Source organism: Cololabis saira, chromosome 5 (assembly GCF_033807715.1).
Source record: "Cololabis saira isolate AMF1-May2022 chromosome 5, fColSai1.1, whole genome shotgun sequence".
Taxonomy (NCBI): domain Eukaryota; kingdom Metazoa; phylum Chordata; class Actinopteri; order Beloniformes; family Belonidae; genus Cololabis; species Cololabis saira.
The window spans coordinates 14,529,817-14,549,139 of record NC_084591.1 but is presented as its reverse complement, the minus strand read 5'-3'; the positions used below and the strand labels follow the sequence as shown (position 1 = coordinate 14,549,139).

The window sequence follows — 19,323 nt, the reverse complement described above, 5'->3', positions numbered from 1 at the left end:
CCATCCATCCATCCATCCATCCATCCATCCATCCATCCATCCATCCATCCGTCCATCATCCATCATCCGTCCATCATCCATCCATCCATCCATCCATCCATCCATCCATCCATCCATCCATCCATCATCCATCCATCATCCATCCATCCATCCATCATCCATCCATCCATCCATCCATCATCCATCCATCATCCATCCATCCATCCGTCCATCCATCCGTCCGTCCAATTCATCCATCCATCCATCCATCCATCCATCCATCCATCCATCATCCATCCATCATCCATCATCCATCCATCCATCCATCATCCATCCATCATCCATCCATCCATCCATCCATCCATCCATCCATCCATCCATCCATCCATCCATCCATCCGTCCAATTCATCCATCCATCCATCCATCCATCCATCGATCCATCATCCATCCATCCATCCATCCATCCATCCATCCATCATCCATCCATCCATCCGTCCGTCCAATTCATCCATCCATCCATCCATCCATCGATCCATCATCCATCCATCCATCCATCCATCCATCAATCATCCATCCATCATCCATCCATCCATCCATCATCCATCATCCATCCATCCATCCATCCGTCCGTCCAATTCATCCATCCATCCATCATCCATCCATCCATCCATCCATCCATCCATCATCCATCCATCATCCATCATCCATCCATCCATCCATCATCCATCCATCCATCATCCATCCATCCATCCATCCAACCATCCATCATCCATCCATCATCCATCCATCCATCCATCATCCATCCATCCATCCATCTGTCCGTCCAATTCATCCATCCATCCATCCATCCAACCATCATCCATCCATCCATCCATCTGTCCGTCCATCATCCATCATCCATCCATCCATCCATCATCCATCCATCATCCATCCATCCATCCATCATCCATCCATCCATCCATCTGTCCGTCCATCATCCATCATCCATCCATCCATCCATCATCCATCCATCATCCATCCATCCATCCATCCAACCATCCATCATCCATCGATCATCCATCCATCATCCATCATCCATCCATCCATCCATCATCCATCCATCCATCCATCCATCCATCCATCCATCCATCCATCCATCCATCATCCATCCATCCATCATCCATCCATCCATCCATCCAACCATCCATCATCCATCCATCATTCATCCATCCATCGATCATCCATCCATCCATCCATCCATCCATCCATCATCCATCCATCCATCCATCATCCATCCATCATTCATCCATCCATCCATCATCCATCCATCATCCATCCATCCATCCATCATCCATCCATCCATCCATCCATCCATCCATCCATCCATCATCCATCCATCCATCATCCATCCATCCATCCATCCATCCATCCATCATCCATCCATCCATCCAACCATCCATCATCCATCCATCCATCGATCATCCATCCATCCATCATCCATCCATCATTCATCCATCCATCCATCCATCCATCATCCATCATCCATCCATCCATCCATCCATCCATCGATCATCCATCCATCCATCCATCCATCCATCATCCATCCATCCATCCATCCATCCATCGATCATCCATCCATCCATCCATCCATCATCCATCCATCCATCCATCCATCCATCCATCCATCCATCATCCATCCAACCATCCATCATCCATCCATCCATCGATCATCCATCCATCCATCCATCCATCCATCATCCATCCATCCATCCATCCATCCATCATCCATCCAACCATCCATCATCCATCCATCATTCATCCATCCATCGATCATCCATCCATCCATCCATCCATCCATCATCCATCCATCCATCCATCCATCCGTCCGTCCAATTCATCCATCCATCCATCATCCATCCATCATCCATCCATCCATCCATCATCCATCCATCCATCCGTCCGTCCAATTCATCCATCATCCATCCATCCATCCATCATCCATCCATCATCCATCCATCCATCCATCCGTCCGTCCAATTCATCCATCCATCATCCATCATCCATCCATCATCCATCATCCATCATCCATCCATCCATCCATCCATCCATCCATCCATCATCCATCCATCCATCCATCCATCCATCCGTCCAATTCATCCATCCATCCATCCATCCATCCATCCATCCATCCATCCGTCCGTCCGTCCGTCCAATTCATCCATCCATCCATCCATCCATCATCCATCCATCCATCCATCCATCCATCCGTCCAATTCATCCATCCATCCATCCATCCATCCATCCATCATCCATCCATCCATCCATCCATCCATCCAATTCATCCATCCATCATCCATCCATCCATCATCCATCATCCATCCATCCATCCATCATCCATCCATCCATCATCCATCCATCATCCATCATCCATCCATCCATCCATCCATCCATCCATCCATCCATCCATCCATCATCCATCCATCATCCATCCATCCATCCAATTCATCCATCCATCCATCCATCCATCCATCCATCCAATTCATCCATCCATCATCCATCCATCCATCCATCATCCATCCATCCATTCATCATCCATCCATCCATCCATCCATCATCCATCCATCCGTCCGTCCAATTCATCCATCCATCCATCCATCCATCCATCCATCATCCATCCATCATCCATCCATCCGTCCGTCCGTCCAATTCATCCATCCATCCATCCATCCATCATCCATCCATCCATCCATCCATCCATCCATCCATCCATCCATCCATCCATCATCCATCCATCCATCCAATTCATCCATCCATCCAATTTATCCATTTATCTATCTATCTCTTCCTTCAGGAAGACGCTGCAGAGGCATCAGGTCAAAAACTAAGTTGCACCTTAACCTTTTTTTTAATATTTTTTATATAAAAAAAAGTACTAATGTCTGATTTATTTTTTAACACAACCATTCAAACAGAAAAAAAGTACAAAATAATCATCTTCAGGCAAATTAAATCAATAAAATAAAATTAATAAAAAATAGCTTAAATTAAAATAATCTTAAAGTAAATTCAAAGACTTTAATAAATTATAAAAATAAAATAACAGAATAAATAAAAAAATAAATTAAAGCAAACAATGAAGACACTGCATACTGTTGCTATTGTTTCCCGCCGTTTTTAAAGTGAACATGCTTTTAATGTGAGGCCAGGGGTGTTCCTTTTCTTCTGCGTCTGCATGGTCTGCATTGCTGATGAGTGCCATTTTCGATTAATTTTATCTGTCCCGCCGACTGAGGTTCAATATGGTCACGTGACGAGACTACACGGCGCAGCTACGTTTGATTGGTGAAACACAGTCACGTGGTAGAGCCTGGCGGACCCCTCTCTCTCTCGCTCTGACTAAAGCCTGATTTATGGTTCCGCGTTAAATCTACGGCGTAGCCACCGGCGTAGGGTACGCGGCGACGCGCAACGTACGGTGTGCATTGCCGCGTACCCTACGCCATAGGCTCTGCGTTGGTGTAACGCGGAACCATAAATCAGCCTTCAATAAATGCGCCCCTCTCTCTGAGAGAGAGAGATTGACGCGTACGCGGAGGGGATAAAAGAAAAGTAACAAGCTCAATGTAGCTTAATGTAGCGGAGTAAGAGTACAGTTTCTTCTTCACAAATCTACTCTAGTAAAAGTAAAAAGTATAGTGATTCAAAACTACTTCTAAAAGTACAAAATTTCCCCAAACTTACTCAAGTAAATGTAACGGAGTAAATGTAACTCGTTACTACCCACCTCTGATTATGTCGCCCCCATGTGGCCACACAGGACATTCCTACATAGAGTGGCTTTAAAAATACAGTAATTGGTAAGTAACACAAAGTTCAAAGTATTTCTTTGAGCTCTACTTTTCAGAGTAGTAATTAGAAGTATGTTCACACTGCATTACAACTATTTGAAGTTCGATCTTGAAAGTAGCCTGAATGTTTTTCTTCTTGCTCCATATTGTAAGGCCACATTTAGAAATAATTGAAAAGACTCATCCCGTTGTTTTCAACCCCATTTGTTGAGAAAAAAGTGCTTGATGAAGTGTAATTCATACAATTCAAATAAAATGTGAGATTTTACTCTAAAAAGGAAATAAAACATAATAATACATAATAATACAAACTCGTTTTGCTGATTACACAACTTACCCGATTTCCAAACACACACAAATAAAGGCATCAGCAGGAAGTTCTCTCCTCTTTCAGAAATGTATAGGTCATTATATTTTAAACTTTAGTTATTTGATCATACGATCATACTGATTCATTATTTTTAAATTCTCATATTCTGAAGTTTAGAGACTTGGTTTATTATAGAACCATGCAAATCATTTTTAAAGCAAAAAATAAAACACTACCAGAAGTTTTTCATAGCGTCTGAGAGTAAATATGAGTTAAGAGATGGATGCAGATTTTTGTTACCAAAAGCGATAATTGTTATATGTTATATGTTAATATATATGTTGTTATATATATGTTATATGTTTCTTTACACTCTATGGTTAAACCTGAACATGGAACTTTATTTGCATCACAGACCTTACTATGCAGGTTTAGTTCAACATTATTTCTGTGTCCAATCCAGCTGTCAGTTCAGCAGCAGTCTGTATTTTACAGTTCTGATAAAAAGTGGAAGTGATCCCAAAAATACAGCTTTACTGTGTGTTAATTATATTATATGTAAACTTTCACACATCTTGGTTTGCTGTGTGTGGTTGTTATAAACAGTGTATTTTGTGTTTATACTCAAGTGGGCTCAGTGATACGTTAATCAAAATATGATTTTTTTATAATAAGACTATGTAAGTCGAGGGGCTGGGGGGCCTACAAAACCTCTTAGCCCCAGGGCCTATCATTAGGTTAAGGCGGCTCTGTATGTGTGTACGCAAGTGTATGTACAGTATATGTATATATTATATGTTTTTTTTTGTTTTTGTTCTGTTTTTTAACTAACTAACTAACTAACTAACTAACTAACTAACTAACTAACTAACTAACTAACTAACTAACTAACTAACTAACTAACTAACTATTTGCCTCTGCACAATTCAGGTCCATCTCATTGTAACTCATTGTAAATCCACACATATGATCAGTTTGATATTACCATAAAACAGGTTTTTGTCTGGTCTGCTGGTTATCAATTAATCAATGAACAAACAAACACACACAGCTCACCATGTTTGGCGTCTTTACGCACGGGCACCTTCACTTTTAATACTGCTTTTTGGTGCGTACGTCACGCGCAGGGACCGGGTCGATGTGTCCAAGCGTGTGCGTGAAGGGGCAGGTCACCGGTGGCCTGAGGTGACACCGGGAGGCTGCCCGGCGGCGAGCCGGGCCCCTGACGGGGCGGCCAATCAGAGCGCAGCGCGGAGCCGCCCTGGCTGAGCCCGGCACCTTGGAGAGCGGCGCCCCGCGCGCAGCGCGCACACCGCTGCTGTCCAGGCCCGCAGACGCACCATGCCGCGTTTTACTGTACACGTCCGAGATGAGTGGCTGGCGGTTCCCTGCCAGGACACCTCCAACACCATCCTGTGGCTCGGCCGGGAGGCGCTCAAGCGCTACACCAAGAACAAGCCGGACAACGGCGGCATCGGCCCCGTGAAGGACACGCGCTTCAGGGTGCGCAGGTGCCAAGGTCTGGGCCTGCTGGACGCAGATGACACCATCGAGGATGTTCTGGAGGATAATGACTTTGTGGAAATTGGTAATGACCAAACCAATGGAAAAAATTAAAAATAAAATAAAATAAAAACGTTTATATATATATATATATATATATATATATATATAGACTTCTTAATAGGACTTAAAGGGACTAGTTTTTAGTTTTTAGAAAAAAAAACAAAAAAAAAAACGTATATATATATATATAAACGTATATATATATATATATATATATATATATATATATATATATATATATATATATATACACACACATATATATATATATATATATATATATATATATATATATATAAATAAACTGCAAACTGTATACCACTTACTGTGCCTAAGTTTTCCTAAATGTTCTTAATAGATTGAATATAGTCTGAGAATATTGGAATTTTATGATCCACCCACATAAACATTGTTATATATATATATTTTTATATATATAGACTTCTTAATAGGACTGGTTTTAAAATAAATAATACATAAACTGCAAAATGGATACCACTTACTGTACCTAAGTTTTCCTAAATGTTCTTAATAGATTGAATATAGTCTGAGAATATTGTCATTTTATGATCTACCCACATAAACATTGTTATATATATATTTTTATATACATAGACTTCTTAATAGGACTTAATAGGGCTAGTTTTTAAATATATATATATATATATATATATATATATATATATATATATATATATATATATATATATATATATATATATATATATATATATATATATATATATAAAATACATAGACTGCAAACTGGATACCACTTACTGTGCCTAAGCTTTCCTAAATGTTCTTAATAGATCGAATATAGTCTGAGAATATTGTCATTTTATGATCCACCCACATAAACGTTGTTTGCGACTTTTCTTTCAGCTATCGAAGGAGATACCATGTCTACTGACTACATCCCATGTGAGCCTGGAGTTTCCCATCTGTATCCTTACATTTTTTAGGCCAGCATTTACATTTCAACAAGGGAAACTGTGCTATGTGAATAATACTACCCTACTTCTCGAATAATGATTCATTTTCAATCTTCAAAAATGACATTTGAAACATTAAAATAAATACATATTAAACATTTTAACTTCTGTGACAAATTAACCACGTATGAACTTGATGGAAGTTATCCTTGATGTAATCTGTGTAAAACAGCACAGCAGCGTATAAAGAACCTGAACAGGTGAGTACATTTTATGTTAAAAGCTACGAGTGTGTATGCGTCGGCTTGTGTGTGACATGCAGCTCTCTGTGCAGTTCATCTCCCTGGACGGCAACAGTCTGAGCTCCACCGATCTGGTCAACCTAGGCAGAGGACTCTACAAGATAAAGGTAATGATTGACAAGTTGTGATAGTTGTTGTTTCTGTGTGATAATCTTTGACTTTGTGTAATCCCTCCCTTTTCCAACATTTTCAGATGACCGCGGAGGCAGAGAAGAAAGTTGTGCAAGCAAGGGTACTTTTGGACACCATCGTCAAAGAAAACAAAGGTTAACAAAATATTTATTAAGTAAATCACTTAATGTAGCTTGATGTAGACCAGCAACTAAAAATTAATGTACTAATTTCCTGCATGTTTTTTCTCCCTGCAGTTGTCTATGGAATTACAACAGGTTTTGGCAAATTTGCCCGAACTGTCATTCCTGTCAGCAAGCTCAAGTAAAGGCAACTTTATGGTTTTGCTCTTTTCATGTGAAACTGTCAGAGAATGAACTCTCTTTAAGTGATGTCTGACAGCGATTTTGTTCCGCAGGGAGCTCCAGGAAAACTTGGTGCGGTCGCACTCGGCAGGTAATGAAGGCTTTTCTCAGTCAGTGCACCAAGGTTATTTTCTACATAAATATGCTTCAGTGGAGTTGTGCTGCGATACGTAGGTGTGGGAAACCCGCTGAGTCCCGAAAGGACCCGCATGCTGCTTGCTCTGAGGATCAATGTTCTCGCCAAAGGACACAGCGGGATTTCTCTGGAAACCCTTCATGCTATGATCCAGGCTTTCAACGGTGAGCTCTCCTCAGTTTCAAAAGGATAAAAGCTTCGTTTAGCTCTGTATAACTTTATTCAGACTGATCCTTGAGTCTAACTTACTTTCTCCCCGCAGCGTCGTGCCTCTCCTTCGTTCCAGAGAAGGGCACGGTGGGTGCCAGCGGAGATCTGGCACCGCTCTCACACCTGGCCCTGGGGCTGATGGGAGAGGGTAAAATGTGGTCTCCTAAGAGTGGATGGGCAGATGCCAGATATGTAAGACCGGAGTCACTTTTTCATGAATGGAAAGCAACAAACTTACGCAACGCTATGAGTAATGTGCAGGACTGTAAAGGTTCAGGGCCCGACAGGAAAACATGTTTGCCGTTTAGCTGACCCTTGACCTTGTACTTGTTCTTTTCCCTTTTATCTCTGACCAGGTTCTGCAGGCTCATGGACTAAAACCAGTGTCACTGAAGCCTAAAGAGGTAATATTCAAAACCAAGCACAAGTCGCTCCAGTTGATTTGTTATGTTTGTTTGATTTGAATAATTGATCTATAGGAACACAAATTTTTATTTTTTTTTAAAGGAGCCGTCTGTAAGAAATGTCCAAAACTGGTACTGCAGTCACTTTCAAAATATTGTTGAGCGGCGTGTACCCTCCCCCTCCTCCCCCCGACCAGAGGTTGCCAGGTAGGCTGCAGAATGCAGCAGGAACGTAGGCTGCCATGGCTGCGATAATCAGAGCCGAGCTGGCAACCCGGATGCCGAAACATTACTGACTTGGTGATTGGGAGATAGGTGGAGGGTGGAGCTTCAGAAACAATACTGACTTGGTGATTGGGAGATAGGTGGAGGGTGGAGCTTCAGAAACAATACTGACTTGGTGATTGGGAGATAGGTGGAGGGTGGAGCTTCAGAAACAATACTGACTTGGTGATTGGGAGATAGGTGGAAGGTGGAGCTTCAGAAACAATACTGACTTGGTGATTGGGAGATAGGTGGAGGGTGGAGCTTCAGAAACAATACTGACTTGGTGATTGGGAGATAGGTGGAAGGTGGAGCTTCAGAAACAATACTGACTTGGTGATTGGGAGATAGGTGGAAGGTGGAGCTTCAGAAACAATACTGACTTGGTGATTGGGAGATAGGTGGAAGGTGGAGCTTCAGAAACAATACTGACTTGGTGATTGGGAGATAGGTGGAGGGTGGAGCTTCAGAAACAATACTGACTTGGTGATTGGGAGATAGGTGGAGGGTGGAGCTTCAGGCCAAAACAAAAAATGACAACATCAACATCAGTTGAGGGCTGCAACTCCTCTTTTTAAACTGGAATATCCTGGCTTGATTGCTGTTGTCAGTGACATAAGTATTTGAAATGAACATGATTTTTAAATGTCTGTTGACATATCGGGGTCATTTTATGATTCGTTTTATTATTGCTCTTACATACAGCTCCTTTAAGTACAGCGTAAACATCTACGTGATAAAAGTACAGTTAACAAGATTCTAAATTGTAACATTCACATATCTATGGTGAAAGAAGGCAAACAGCAACACATGGGGCTTAAGATAAACCCTTAGGTACATTATCAAAGATGTAAGAGTTCATTATTCAGATTTTATTAATTATTTATATTAAAAATATATTATTTACACGGTGTCTGGTTTAACTATATAGTGTACTGTTTAATAATACATATTTGAGTGATCAAACACTATTTATTTCCCAAATAAGGTCATGTGTAGAAGTTAAAACCTCCTCTTTCCAGCCTATGTTTCTGTTTTTGTTCAAAAGTAATAAGAAATCATCTAATTGCAATTCATCATACTATTGGGCAAAAACAACCTCAAACGAACAACAAAATATAACTTTTTTCAACATTTCATAATTTACAAATATAAAGCCAGAAAGAAAAAAAGAAAAATCATGTGGGCAATACTAAGTACCCCCTTACTGCTTCCAGGGGCTGATTATTAGCGTTTGATGAGCTGTTCATCAGCTGCTCTGCAGACGTCTAGGAAAGTAGAGGTTTTGGCACTGGTCTGGTCTGGAAAACAGAGGTGTGTGTTAGCAAAACGCCAAATTACAAAGACAAAAACAATGGTTCTAGAGAAATAGCGCTTTCAGTAAATCAGATTTCTAAAAGTTCAGCGTTCAACACTAGAAAAGGTTATTCACAAATGGAAAGCGTCCCAGGAAATTAAGCACGCAATTACCAAGTTATTAAATTACCAAGTTATTAAATTACCAAGTTTTGACCATACAATGCTCAGAAAATGATGAAATGAAATGAAAAATATTAAAACAAGAGCTACATCTGAGAACCTCAACGTCTCACTGACGTCCACGACATTCTGAACAAAGCACAAGAGAACGTGGTTCTGCAGGCAGATGAAACCAAATTGGAGTTGTTCAGCCCGATAGTTCTCCACCATGTTTTGGTGAGAACCAAATACAGCATTTGAGCAGAAACACATCCAACCCACACTCGAGCATGGCGCCGAGGGGGAGTTGATTTGGGATCATTGTGCAGCCACGTGCAGCCGACTTTGGCAGCTTGCAGTCATCGAGTCAAGTATGAAGTACTCTGTACTCTGGAGTATTCCAGATGCAAGACGTGAGAACATCTGTCTGAGCCGGTCAAAACTATGTCATGCATCCGGAAAACGATGAGAAGCACACCAGTAAAATCTGCATCTGAATGGGTGAAAAATATAAGCATCTAGTGTTTATAACGGCTCAGTCAACACCTTAACTCAACCGACAGGCTGCAGCAGGACCTTAAGAGAGCAGTTCATTAACAAATGCTCCAAAAACTTCAGTGAACTTTAGTAACAATCCTCCACAACGATGTGACAGACTGATAATGTTTTTGAGATATCAAACTACTTCTATTACTTATCAGGTGAAACTACAACTAAGATAAACGTTTGTGAGATTTTGGATTGCTCACATGATTTCCTTTTTCACTTTTTGAGTTAATTGTTATTCAATTAATAAAGTCACGGTGAAAAAAAAAAGTAGTTTTTTTCTTAATACTAAGACCAATAGGACCAAAAGACTTTGATTGTTATTATAAAAAAAAAGGTTTATAAGAGGTAAGGTACATTTTTTTTGACTGTATCTGCTTCTATGTAAAAATTACGGAAGAGAATTAGGGCCAGGCAGGAGAAAAATAAAAATAATATTGGAGAGGAGGAAGATTTTTTTTTCATAATGCACTTCGAGAAAAAAGTCGATTTGTCGAGAAAAAAGTCGAAATGTCGAGAAAAAAGTCGAAATGTTGGGAAAAAAGTAAAAATTTCGTGAATAAAGTTGAAATTTTGAGAAAAAAGGCGAAATTTAGACTTTTTTCTTGAAACTGTATTTCAACATTAATCTCGACATTTCGACTTTTTTCTCGACATTTCAACTTTTTCCTCGACATTTCGACTTTTTTCTCAAAATTGTGTTTCAACATTATTCTCGACATTTCGACTTTTTTCTCGAAACTGTATTTCAACATTAATCTCGACATTTCGACTCTTTTCTCGAAACTGTATTTTAACATTAATCTCGACATTTCGACTTTTTTCTCGACATTTCGACTTTTTTCTAGAAGTGCACGTTAAAGAAAATCTTCCCCTCTCAAATATTTTTTCTCCTGCATGGCCCTAATACTCTTCCGTAAAATATATAGTCTTGCAAAGTAGAAAATATTTTTTTCAAAAGTTACATAATGGGTTAATAAAGCAATGTAAAAATCAGAATACCTCGGTGCAGGCTGCACAGAACCGTAACTTCAGTGCCGATCCTTGACTTGTCATAAGTAATTACGTTCCACTGTTATACCCCACTGGACGGCTTCTAAAGCGGTAAAATACATCCCTCTCACTGTGGCGTTCCCTCCCAGGGCCTGGCTTTGATCAACGGGACCCAGATGATTACGTCTTTAGGGGCGGAGGCGGTGGAGCGAGCCCTGGCCATCGCCCGGCAGGCAGACATCATAGCCGCTCTCACGCTGGAGGTGCTGAAGGGAACCACCAAGGCCTTCGACAGCGGTGAGCAGCCGCCGCAGATGTGAACACAGCCACACAAAACAGGGAATCTTTACCTCCAGTCGCTCATTCTCCGACGTCCTCCTACAGACATCCACGCGCTGCGGCCCCATCCGGGGCAGATAGAGGTGGCCCAACGTTTCCGCTCCCTGCTGGACTCTGACCACCACCCATCCGAGATTGCAGGTCAGGGGACCGATCCGGATCCTAGAAACAGACAATTTATCCTGTGCAGTTATTCTTCCATGCATCACATCTGGCAGCCGTGTTTGTAGAGCTTTAATTTCATCTAGAAACAAAAGTTGTTTTTCCTTTAATGTTAGAAAAAGACTGATTCAGACAACTTTTGTATCAATACTTGACTACGGTGACATCTTATACATGCATGCAAATCTCTCCTCCCTGAAAATGCTGGATTCGGTGTATCATGCAGCATTAAGATTTGTAACAGATTTAGGTTTTCGTACTCATCACTGTAGTCTTTATGAGAGTGTTGGCTGGTCTTTTTTGTACAATCGTAGATGGGAAAACTGGTATTGTTTTCTTTATAAAGCCATCTTGTGTGACTTGCCCCCTTATTTGTGTTCTCTATTGGTTCCTAAAGTCAACACCAAAAGCTGTAGTCTCCGGCACGATAGATTGATAATGTATACTATTCCTCGTACGCGGACTGTTTTTGGGAAAAGTGCACCCTCGTCCTGGTATAAATTAAAGAGTCATTTTAAATTGGATCATCTCCCAAGTTTGGTAGATTTTAAAGCTAGGATCAAGGTCTATCTGACTACTGAATGCACATGTTCTTTTATCGAACATTGAGTGATTATACTGTAGTGATGTGATTGCCAAACTGTTTTAGCTGTTTTTTATGTCTGTTTTGTTGATGTTGTTCAATGTTGTTCAATGTGTAACTGATGTGGATCTATTGTGCTGCCTTCTTGGCCAGGACCCCCTTGCAAAAGAGATTTTAATCTCAATGGGATTATTCCTAGTTAAATAAAGGTTAAATAAAAAAATAAATAAAAATCTCTGTTTTGATGATTGTTTTTTTCTTTTTCAGAGAGTCACAGATTCTGTGACCATGTCCAGGATGCCTACACCATGCGCTGCTGTCCTCAGGTAACTTTAGGGTTCTTTAAGCGTCTCACAGGAGTTGAGCACCTGCCAGGACACTGCTGTACTGTTTCTTGTTTCTCACTGGTTTACTGTCCCCGTCCGCATGCAGGTTCACGGAATCACAAACGACACCATCAAATTCGTCCAGAACATCATCAATACGGAGATCAACAGTGCTACTGACAACCCCGTATCCTTTTGAATGAATGTGAACTAGGAATGGGTGATATTTTACCGTTCACGATAAACCGTCAAAAATATTCCCCACGGTAAGAAATTGTCATCTCACGATAAAAACAATAAATTCCTGTTGATCACGTTTTTGTGTAAAACTGATTTATGGTTCTGTGTTAAATCCACGAACAACGTACGTGAAGGAAGGAAGGAAGGAAAGAAAGAAAGAAAGAAAGAAAGAAAGAAAGAAAGAAAGAAAGAAAGAAAGAAAAAGAAAGAAATGAGCCAGAAAGAAAGAAAGAAAGAAAGAAATGAGCCAGAAAGAAAGAAAGAAAGAAAGAAAGAAATGAGCCTGAAAGAAAGAAAGAAAGAAAGAAAGAAAGAAAGAAAGAGAAAGAAAGAAAGAAATGAGCCTGAAAGAAAGAAAGAAAGAAAGAAAGAGAAAGAAAGAAAGAAATGAGCCTGAAAGAAAGAAAGAAAGAAAGAAATGAGCCAGAAAGAAAGAAAGAAAGAAATGAGCCAGAAAGAAAGAAAGAAATGAGCCAGAAAGAAAGAAAGAAAGAAAGAAAGAAAGAAAGAAAGAAAGAAAGAAAGAAAGAAAGAAAGAAAAAGAAAGAAATGAGCCAGAAAGAAAGAAAGAAAGATATGAGCCAGAAAGAAAGAAAGAAAGAAAGAAAGAAAGAAAGAAAGAAAGAAAGAAAGAAAGAAAGAAAGAAATGAGCCAGAGAGAAAGAAAGAAAGAAAGAAATGAGCCTGAAAGAAAGAAAGAAATGAGCCAGAAAGAAAGAAAGAAAGAAAGAAAGAAAGAAAGAAAGAAAGAAAGAAAGAAAGAAAGAAAGAAAGAAAGAAAGAAAGAAAGAAAGAAAGAAAGAAAGAAATGAGCCAGAGAGAAAGAAAGAAATGAGCCAGAAAGAAAGAAAGAAAGAAAGAAAGAAAGAAAGAAAGAAAGAAAGAAAGAAAGAAAGAAAGAAAGAAAGAAAGAAATGAGCCAGAGAGAAAGAAAGAAAGAAAGAAATGAGCCAGAAAGAAAGAAAGAAATGAGCCAGAAAGAAAGGATAGGAAAAAGGATTTTTTAGTCCATACCGCCCAGCCCTAATGTGAACTGGTCAGAACTGCTCAGGTGTGGTCAGAAGTCAGCAGGACTTGTTTCGCTTTAACGGCCGCACAAGATGGTATTTGCAGAAAGAGGCGAGACCATTTCCGGCGGGAACTTCCACGGCGAATATCCAGCTAAGGTTTGTGAAGAGTAAACATCTTTTTAGGTCTCGGTTGTGGATGTCGCCGTGTGTCACCTTCCCGACCTCGCTCTCTCTCGTAGGCTCTGGACTTTCTGGCCATCGCCGTCCACGAGCTGGCCTCCATCAGCGAAAGGAGGATCGAGAGGTTGTGTAACCCCTCCCTGAGCGAGCTGCCTGCCTTCCTCGTCAATGAGGGGGGGCTCAACTCGGGCTTCATGATCGCCCACTGCACCGCTGCGGCTTTAGGTCGGTGTGCGACTCCAACCGAGTGTTGCGGGATGTTAATTGCCACTTTTAGTTGTTTTACATCTTTATTAATTCCCTGCTCTTCTTGTTGTCGTCTGCTTTATGCAGTTTCAGAGAATAAAGTGTTGTGTCATCCCTCCTCGGTGGACTCCCTGTCCACCAGCGCCGCCACAGAGGACCACGTGTCCATGGGAGGCTGGGCCGCCAGGAAGGCCCTGAGGGTCGTGGAGCACGTGGAGCAAGGTGGAGTGTTTCCCTTCAACCCGTGGCTCTTTAGCGCCGCCCTAGTGGCTCCCTGGAGCTTTTTCAACAATGTTTGAAAATGGAAATCAATGGGGGCGGGAAATATATTTTTTTGTTTTGATATGGTTTCTGTAGGAAAACATAACATAAACATTCTGAACGTTTTCCAATGCTGCAAAAATGTGTAGAATAAATATTACATTTCAACATTTCTGTTAACAAAGATTTGTAAGGAAGAGTAAGAGTAAGAAAGAGGCCGTGCAGGAGAAAACATTTTTGAGAGGAGGAAGATTTTTTTTTATTGTGCACTTCGAGAAAAAAGTCAAAATGTCGAGAAAAAAGTCGAAATGTCGAGATTAATGTAAATAATAGTCGAAACTTCGTCTTTTTTCTCAACATTTCGACTTTTTCTCGAAATTTTGACTTTTATCTCGACATTTCGACTTTTTTCTCAACATTTCTACGTTTTTCTCAACATTTCGACTTTTTTCTCAAGATTGTACTTCAACATTAATCTTGACATTTCAACTTTTTTCTCGACATTTTGACTTTTTCTCGAAATTTTGACTTTTATCTCGACATTTAGACTTTTTTCTCAACATTTCAACGTTTTTCTCATCATTTCGACTTTTTTCTCAAGATTGTACTTCAACATTAATCTTGACATTTCAACTTTTTTCTCGACATTTCGACTTTTTTCTCGACATTTTGACTTTTTTCTCAAAGTGCATAATGAAAAAAAAAATCTTCCCCAGCCAGAAAGAAAAAAAGAAAAATCATGTGGGCGATACTGAGTACCCCCTTACTGCTTCCAGGGATTGATTATTAGCGTTTGATGAGCTGTTCATCAGCTGCTCTGCAGACGTCTAGGAAAGTAGAGTAGTAGTTTTGGCACTTTGCTGGTCTGGAAAACAGAGGTGTTTGTTAGCAAATGCCAAATTGGAAAGACATAAGCAATGGTTCTAGAGAAATAACACTTTCAGTAAACCAAGCTTGACAGGATTATAAAAGTTCAGCGTTCAATACGGGCGTCAATACGGGTTTATTCAGCTGGGGAAGCAGGTGGAAGGTGGGGGAGTGATCAGTTCCTGATGCTTCTGTTGCAAAACCTGTGAAGGTGACGCATTGAAAATCCTGAATTGGTACATACACATGAATCAAGGTCACTGAGAGCGGTCAAATGTAAAACTGAAGGTTACAAATATTCACAAGTTAGGATAGAATGGCAACACTTGGTAAAATAAAGGTATATTTGGTTGGGGACTAAGGGTTAAAGTCGTGGTTAAACTGAACATGTGATTTCTGTGAGCAGTCCTTGCCATAGAGCTGCTGGCGGCCTGTCAGGGTATCGAGTTCCTCCGCCCACTTCGCACCACCACCCCGCTGGAGAAGGTCTATGAACTCGTGCGCAGCGTTGTCAAGTAAGTCCAACAGATGTGACAAAGGTACACGGCCGACGGTCCACTGAAAACACGCACGGGATAGTTAATGTTTATCCACTTTGTTCTCCGCTCCTGTCGCCGTGGAACAGGCCGTGGTTCAAAGACAGGTTCCTGTCTCCGGACATCGAAGCTGCTCACCGACTCCTGCTCGACCAGAAGGCAAGTCGGAAAGCTCCCCCTCCGTCTGTGGAGTGTGTTTGTTGTAAATGCAGATTTCACGGGGATCGAAGGAGCCTTCCTCAACTGCTTTTTTTTGTGATTAAACTTTTCTTATTGGTTTTCCATCACTTCACATTAGGGCTGGGCGATTTTGGACAAAAATAAAATCCAGATTTTTTTTCTCTGAAAACCTGATTTTTGATTTCGATCTTTTTGGTAAAACTACAAAAGACAATGGAATAAATTGTTTCAAATATTTTATCTTTATTTTAAAATAAAACTAGCAAACAAATGTCCCTATTGGGAATGAAGTGCAATTGAAAGATACTGTAAATCCTCCTTGAGTTTAGTAAAGTGACAACATTTACAATTTTCTTGACCAAACAAAGATGAGTAGACGAGCTCTGTCTGTAATGCAGACAGCTGCAAAAAAGGAAAATCGATTTTCCGATTTTCCTTTTTTTAACATCGTCTTGATTAATAAATCCGATTTAGATTTAAAATCGATTAATCACACAGCCCTACTTCACATGTCCATAATATGACCGTTTACAGCAATACAAAACCAAGCTGTGAACACAACGAGAAAAGAAAAGACAAAGAAACCAAACAAAACAGAAAACCAAAAAAAAAAAAAAATAGAGAACACGCACATTCCTCTTGACACCATATGCAACACCACATTACAACATTGCACTTCACATTCATCTACTGCGCATTATATGATAATACACATACATCAGGGATATGACACACAGATTTCAATTATCATGGCTAACCTCTCCAATCATCATTTCCAGATAGGGGTCCCAAACTTTTCTGAACACACATATGTTGTTAACTCTGTGAATAAGCTGCTCAAATGAAGCTATTTTAGCCAACTCATCTCTCCATTCCTTAAAACTGACCTTCTCTCTTGACTTCCAATGCCTAAGTACTATCCTGCTTCCTGTTAGAAGGGCCAGTTTCACCCAAGAACACTTATGTGCAGACAAGTTAGCTTCTGTTGGTGTGATGCCTAATATACATAGTACTAGATCCTCTGTGAGTTCTGTTCCCAATATATTGTTAATCCTCAACTGCTTTTTTAATTATTTTTTAAAACTATTTCCACTCAGGTTTGGAATGTGGCCAAACCGTACATCGACAAGTATCAGTCCGAGTACATCCCCGAGTCCCGGCCCAACTCTCCCACCGCCTTCTCCCTGGACCCTCCGGCGTCGCCCAGGAAACGAGTCCGTCTGGAGTGAAAGCATGTTCAGAACAGGGTTTGTTTTTTTGCAATGACAACAATCATTTTCATTGAATGAAAAAGAGAAAACATATATATATATATTTGGAGATTTGATATTAATAAACAATAATCTTTCCCCCTAGTTGATTTCAGACATTAAAACCCTTGAAGATATTTTATTTAGAGTAGGTATAAGTCATTCGACAGACAAAGCTTATTTCTCTGGTGATTAATGAGCGTGCATTTTGTGTGTTTGCTGGCCTTACGCCACTTTGGAGCAGAGTTGTATTTACGCAGACAGTTGTCATCTTTTTAGAATGTAATAATTCACTTTTTATTGCCTCATGACTACCTCAGCCCTTAACCACGATTAAATATTGTTTTTTCTGGTATAATGTTTTTCCAACTGACGGTTTTTTTTAACATCCGACAGTCTCTGAGCCGTGTACAGGGTGGTTTTTCCTCTTGTTATGAGACTCTGCTATAATTATTTTAAAGAAAAAATGTTGAAATAATTCCTAAAAATACAATATATCCAGCTTGAAAATAAAAGCTTTTAAAACTGCACTCTCATTCTCATATTTTATGGTAGGATTTACCTTTTCTTTTTTATCCGTTACTGAAACTTCTTGTTCCTGTTAAGGTTCAATGTGTGTACTTATAGGTCATCTGTTTGGTTAATCTATCTCTTCTATCTCTCTTTGAGATTATTCTCAGTCCTTTTATTTATTTATTTTTGTGCATGGGTGTGTGTGGGAGTGTGTTTCCTTCCCATGTCAAGGGAGCATGTTGAGGGGACATAGGTACATATGGTTTAATATCTTTAAATGCTCATACACATGTAAATACATCAATCTAATGTCATACAGTGCCTTGCAAAAGTATTCACCCCCCTTCGCTTTTTACGTACTTTGTTTCATTACAGCCTTTAGTTCAATGTTTTTTTAATCTGAATTTCATGTGATGGATCAAAACACAATAGTCTAAGTTGATGAAGTGAAATGAGAGAAAAAAAAATATAAAGCTATTTTTTTAGAAAAACTGAAAATTGGCATGTGCATATGTATTCCCCCCCTTTGTTATGAAGCCCATAAAGAATCTCTGGTGCAACCAATTTACTTCAGAAGTCACATATTTAGTGAAATGATGTCCACCTGTGTGCAATCACAAGTGTCACATGATCTGTACACTTACACACCATTTGTGAAAAGCTCCACAGGCTGCAACACCTAAGAAAGAGGCACCACTAACCAAACTGCCATGAAGACCAATGAACTCTCCAAACAAAGTGAAGGAAAAGTTGTTGAGAAGTACTAGTCGGAGTTAGGTTCTAGAAAAATATCCAAATCTTTGATGATCCCCAGGAGCATCATCAATCATCCATCATAACCAGAGCTGGGTAGAGTAGCCAAAAATTGTATTCAAGTAAAAGTACTGTTACTTCAGAATAATATGACTCCAAATAATTACTTGAGTAAAAGTAAAAAAGTACTTGGTGAAAAAACTACTCGAGTACTGAGTAACTGTTGAGTAACGTCTGATTTATTTTTTTAACACAACCATTCAAACAGACAAAAGTACAAAATAATCATCTTCAGGCAAATTAAATCAATAAAATAAATTAAAATGAATAAAAAATAAAAAATAGCTTAAATTAAAATAATCTTAAAGTAAATTAAAGTACTTTAATAAATAATAAAATAATACCAGAATAAAAAAATAAATTAAGCACAAGTAGCACAAAATTTCAAGCCTTTGTACTTTTCTTTTTTA

The 19,323-nt window shown here is 39.7% G+C and overlaps 1 protein-coding gene across 1 annotated transcript; it reads left to right on the top strand.

The window, feature by feature from the left end:
* The first annotated feature begins 5,374 nt into the window (after positions 1-5,374).
* On the top strand, positions 5,375-18,117 carry hal (histidine ammonia-lyase). The gene is made up of 20 exons (XM_061722474.1): positions 5,375-5,705; positions 6,569-6,629; positions 6,851-6,878; positions 6,953-7,027; positions 7,114-7,186; positions 7,289-7,355; positions 7,450-7,487; positions 7,571-7,696; positions 7,795-7,934; positions 8,099-8,146; positions 11,557-11,704; positions 11,792-11,887; positions 12,759-12,817; positions 12,924-13,004; positions 14,158-14,223; positions 14,307-14,472; positions 14,581-14,715; positions 16,028-16,136; positions 16,247-16,316; positions 17,435-18,117. The coding sequence occupies exons 1-20, from the start codon at positions 5,459-5,461 to the stop codon at positions 17,564-17,566; spliced, it is 1,965 nt and encodes a 654-aa protein (XP_061578458.1). The 5' UTR covers positions 5,375-5,458; the 3' UTR covers positions 17,567-18,117.
* Positions 18,118-19,323: the final 1,206 nt, after the last annotated feature.

What these genes read in the sequence shown, in the direction of transcription:
- hal (XM_061722474.1), top strand. Translation starts at nt 5,459, where the DNA reads ATGCCGCGTTTTACTGTACACGTCCGAGATGAGTGGCTGGCGGTTCCC. An exon ending in CGTATAAAGAACCTGAACAG is followed by an intron (nt 6,879 to 6,952) that starts GTGAGTACATTT and finishes CTCTCTGTGCAG; the next exon opens with TTCATCTCCCTGGACGGCAA. An exon ending in TGTCACTGAAGCCTAAAGAG is followed by an intron (nt 8,147 to 11,556) that starts GTAATATTCAAA and finishes GTTCCCTCCCAG; the next exon opens with GGCCTGGCTTTGATCAACGG.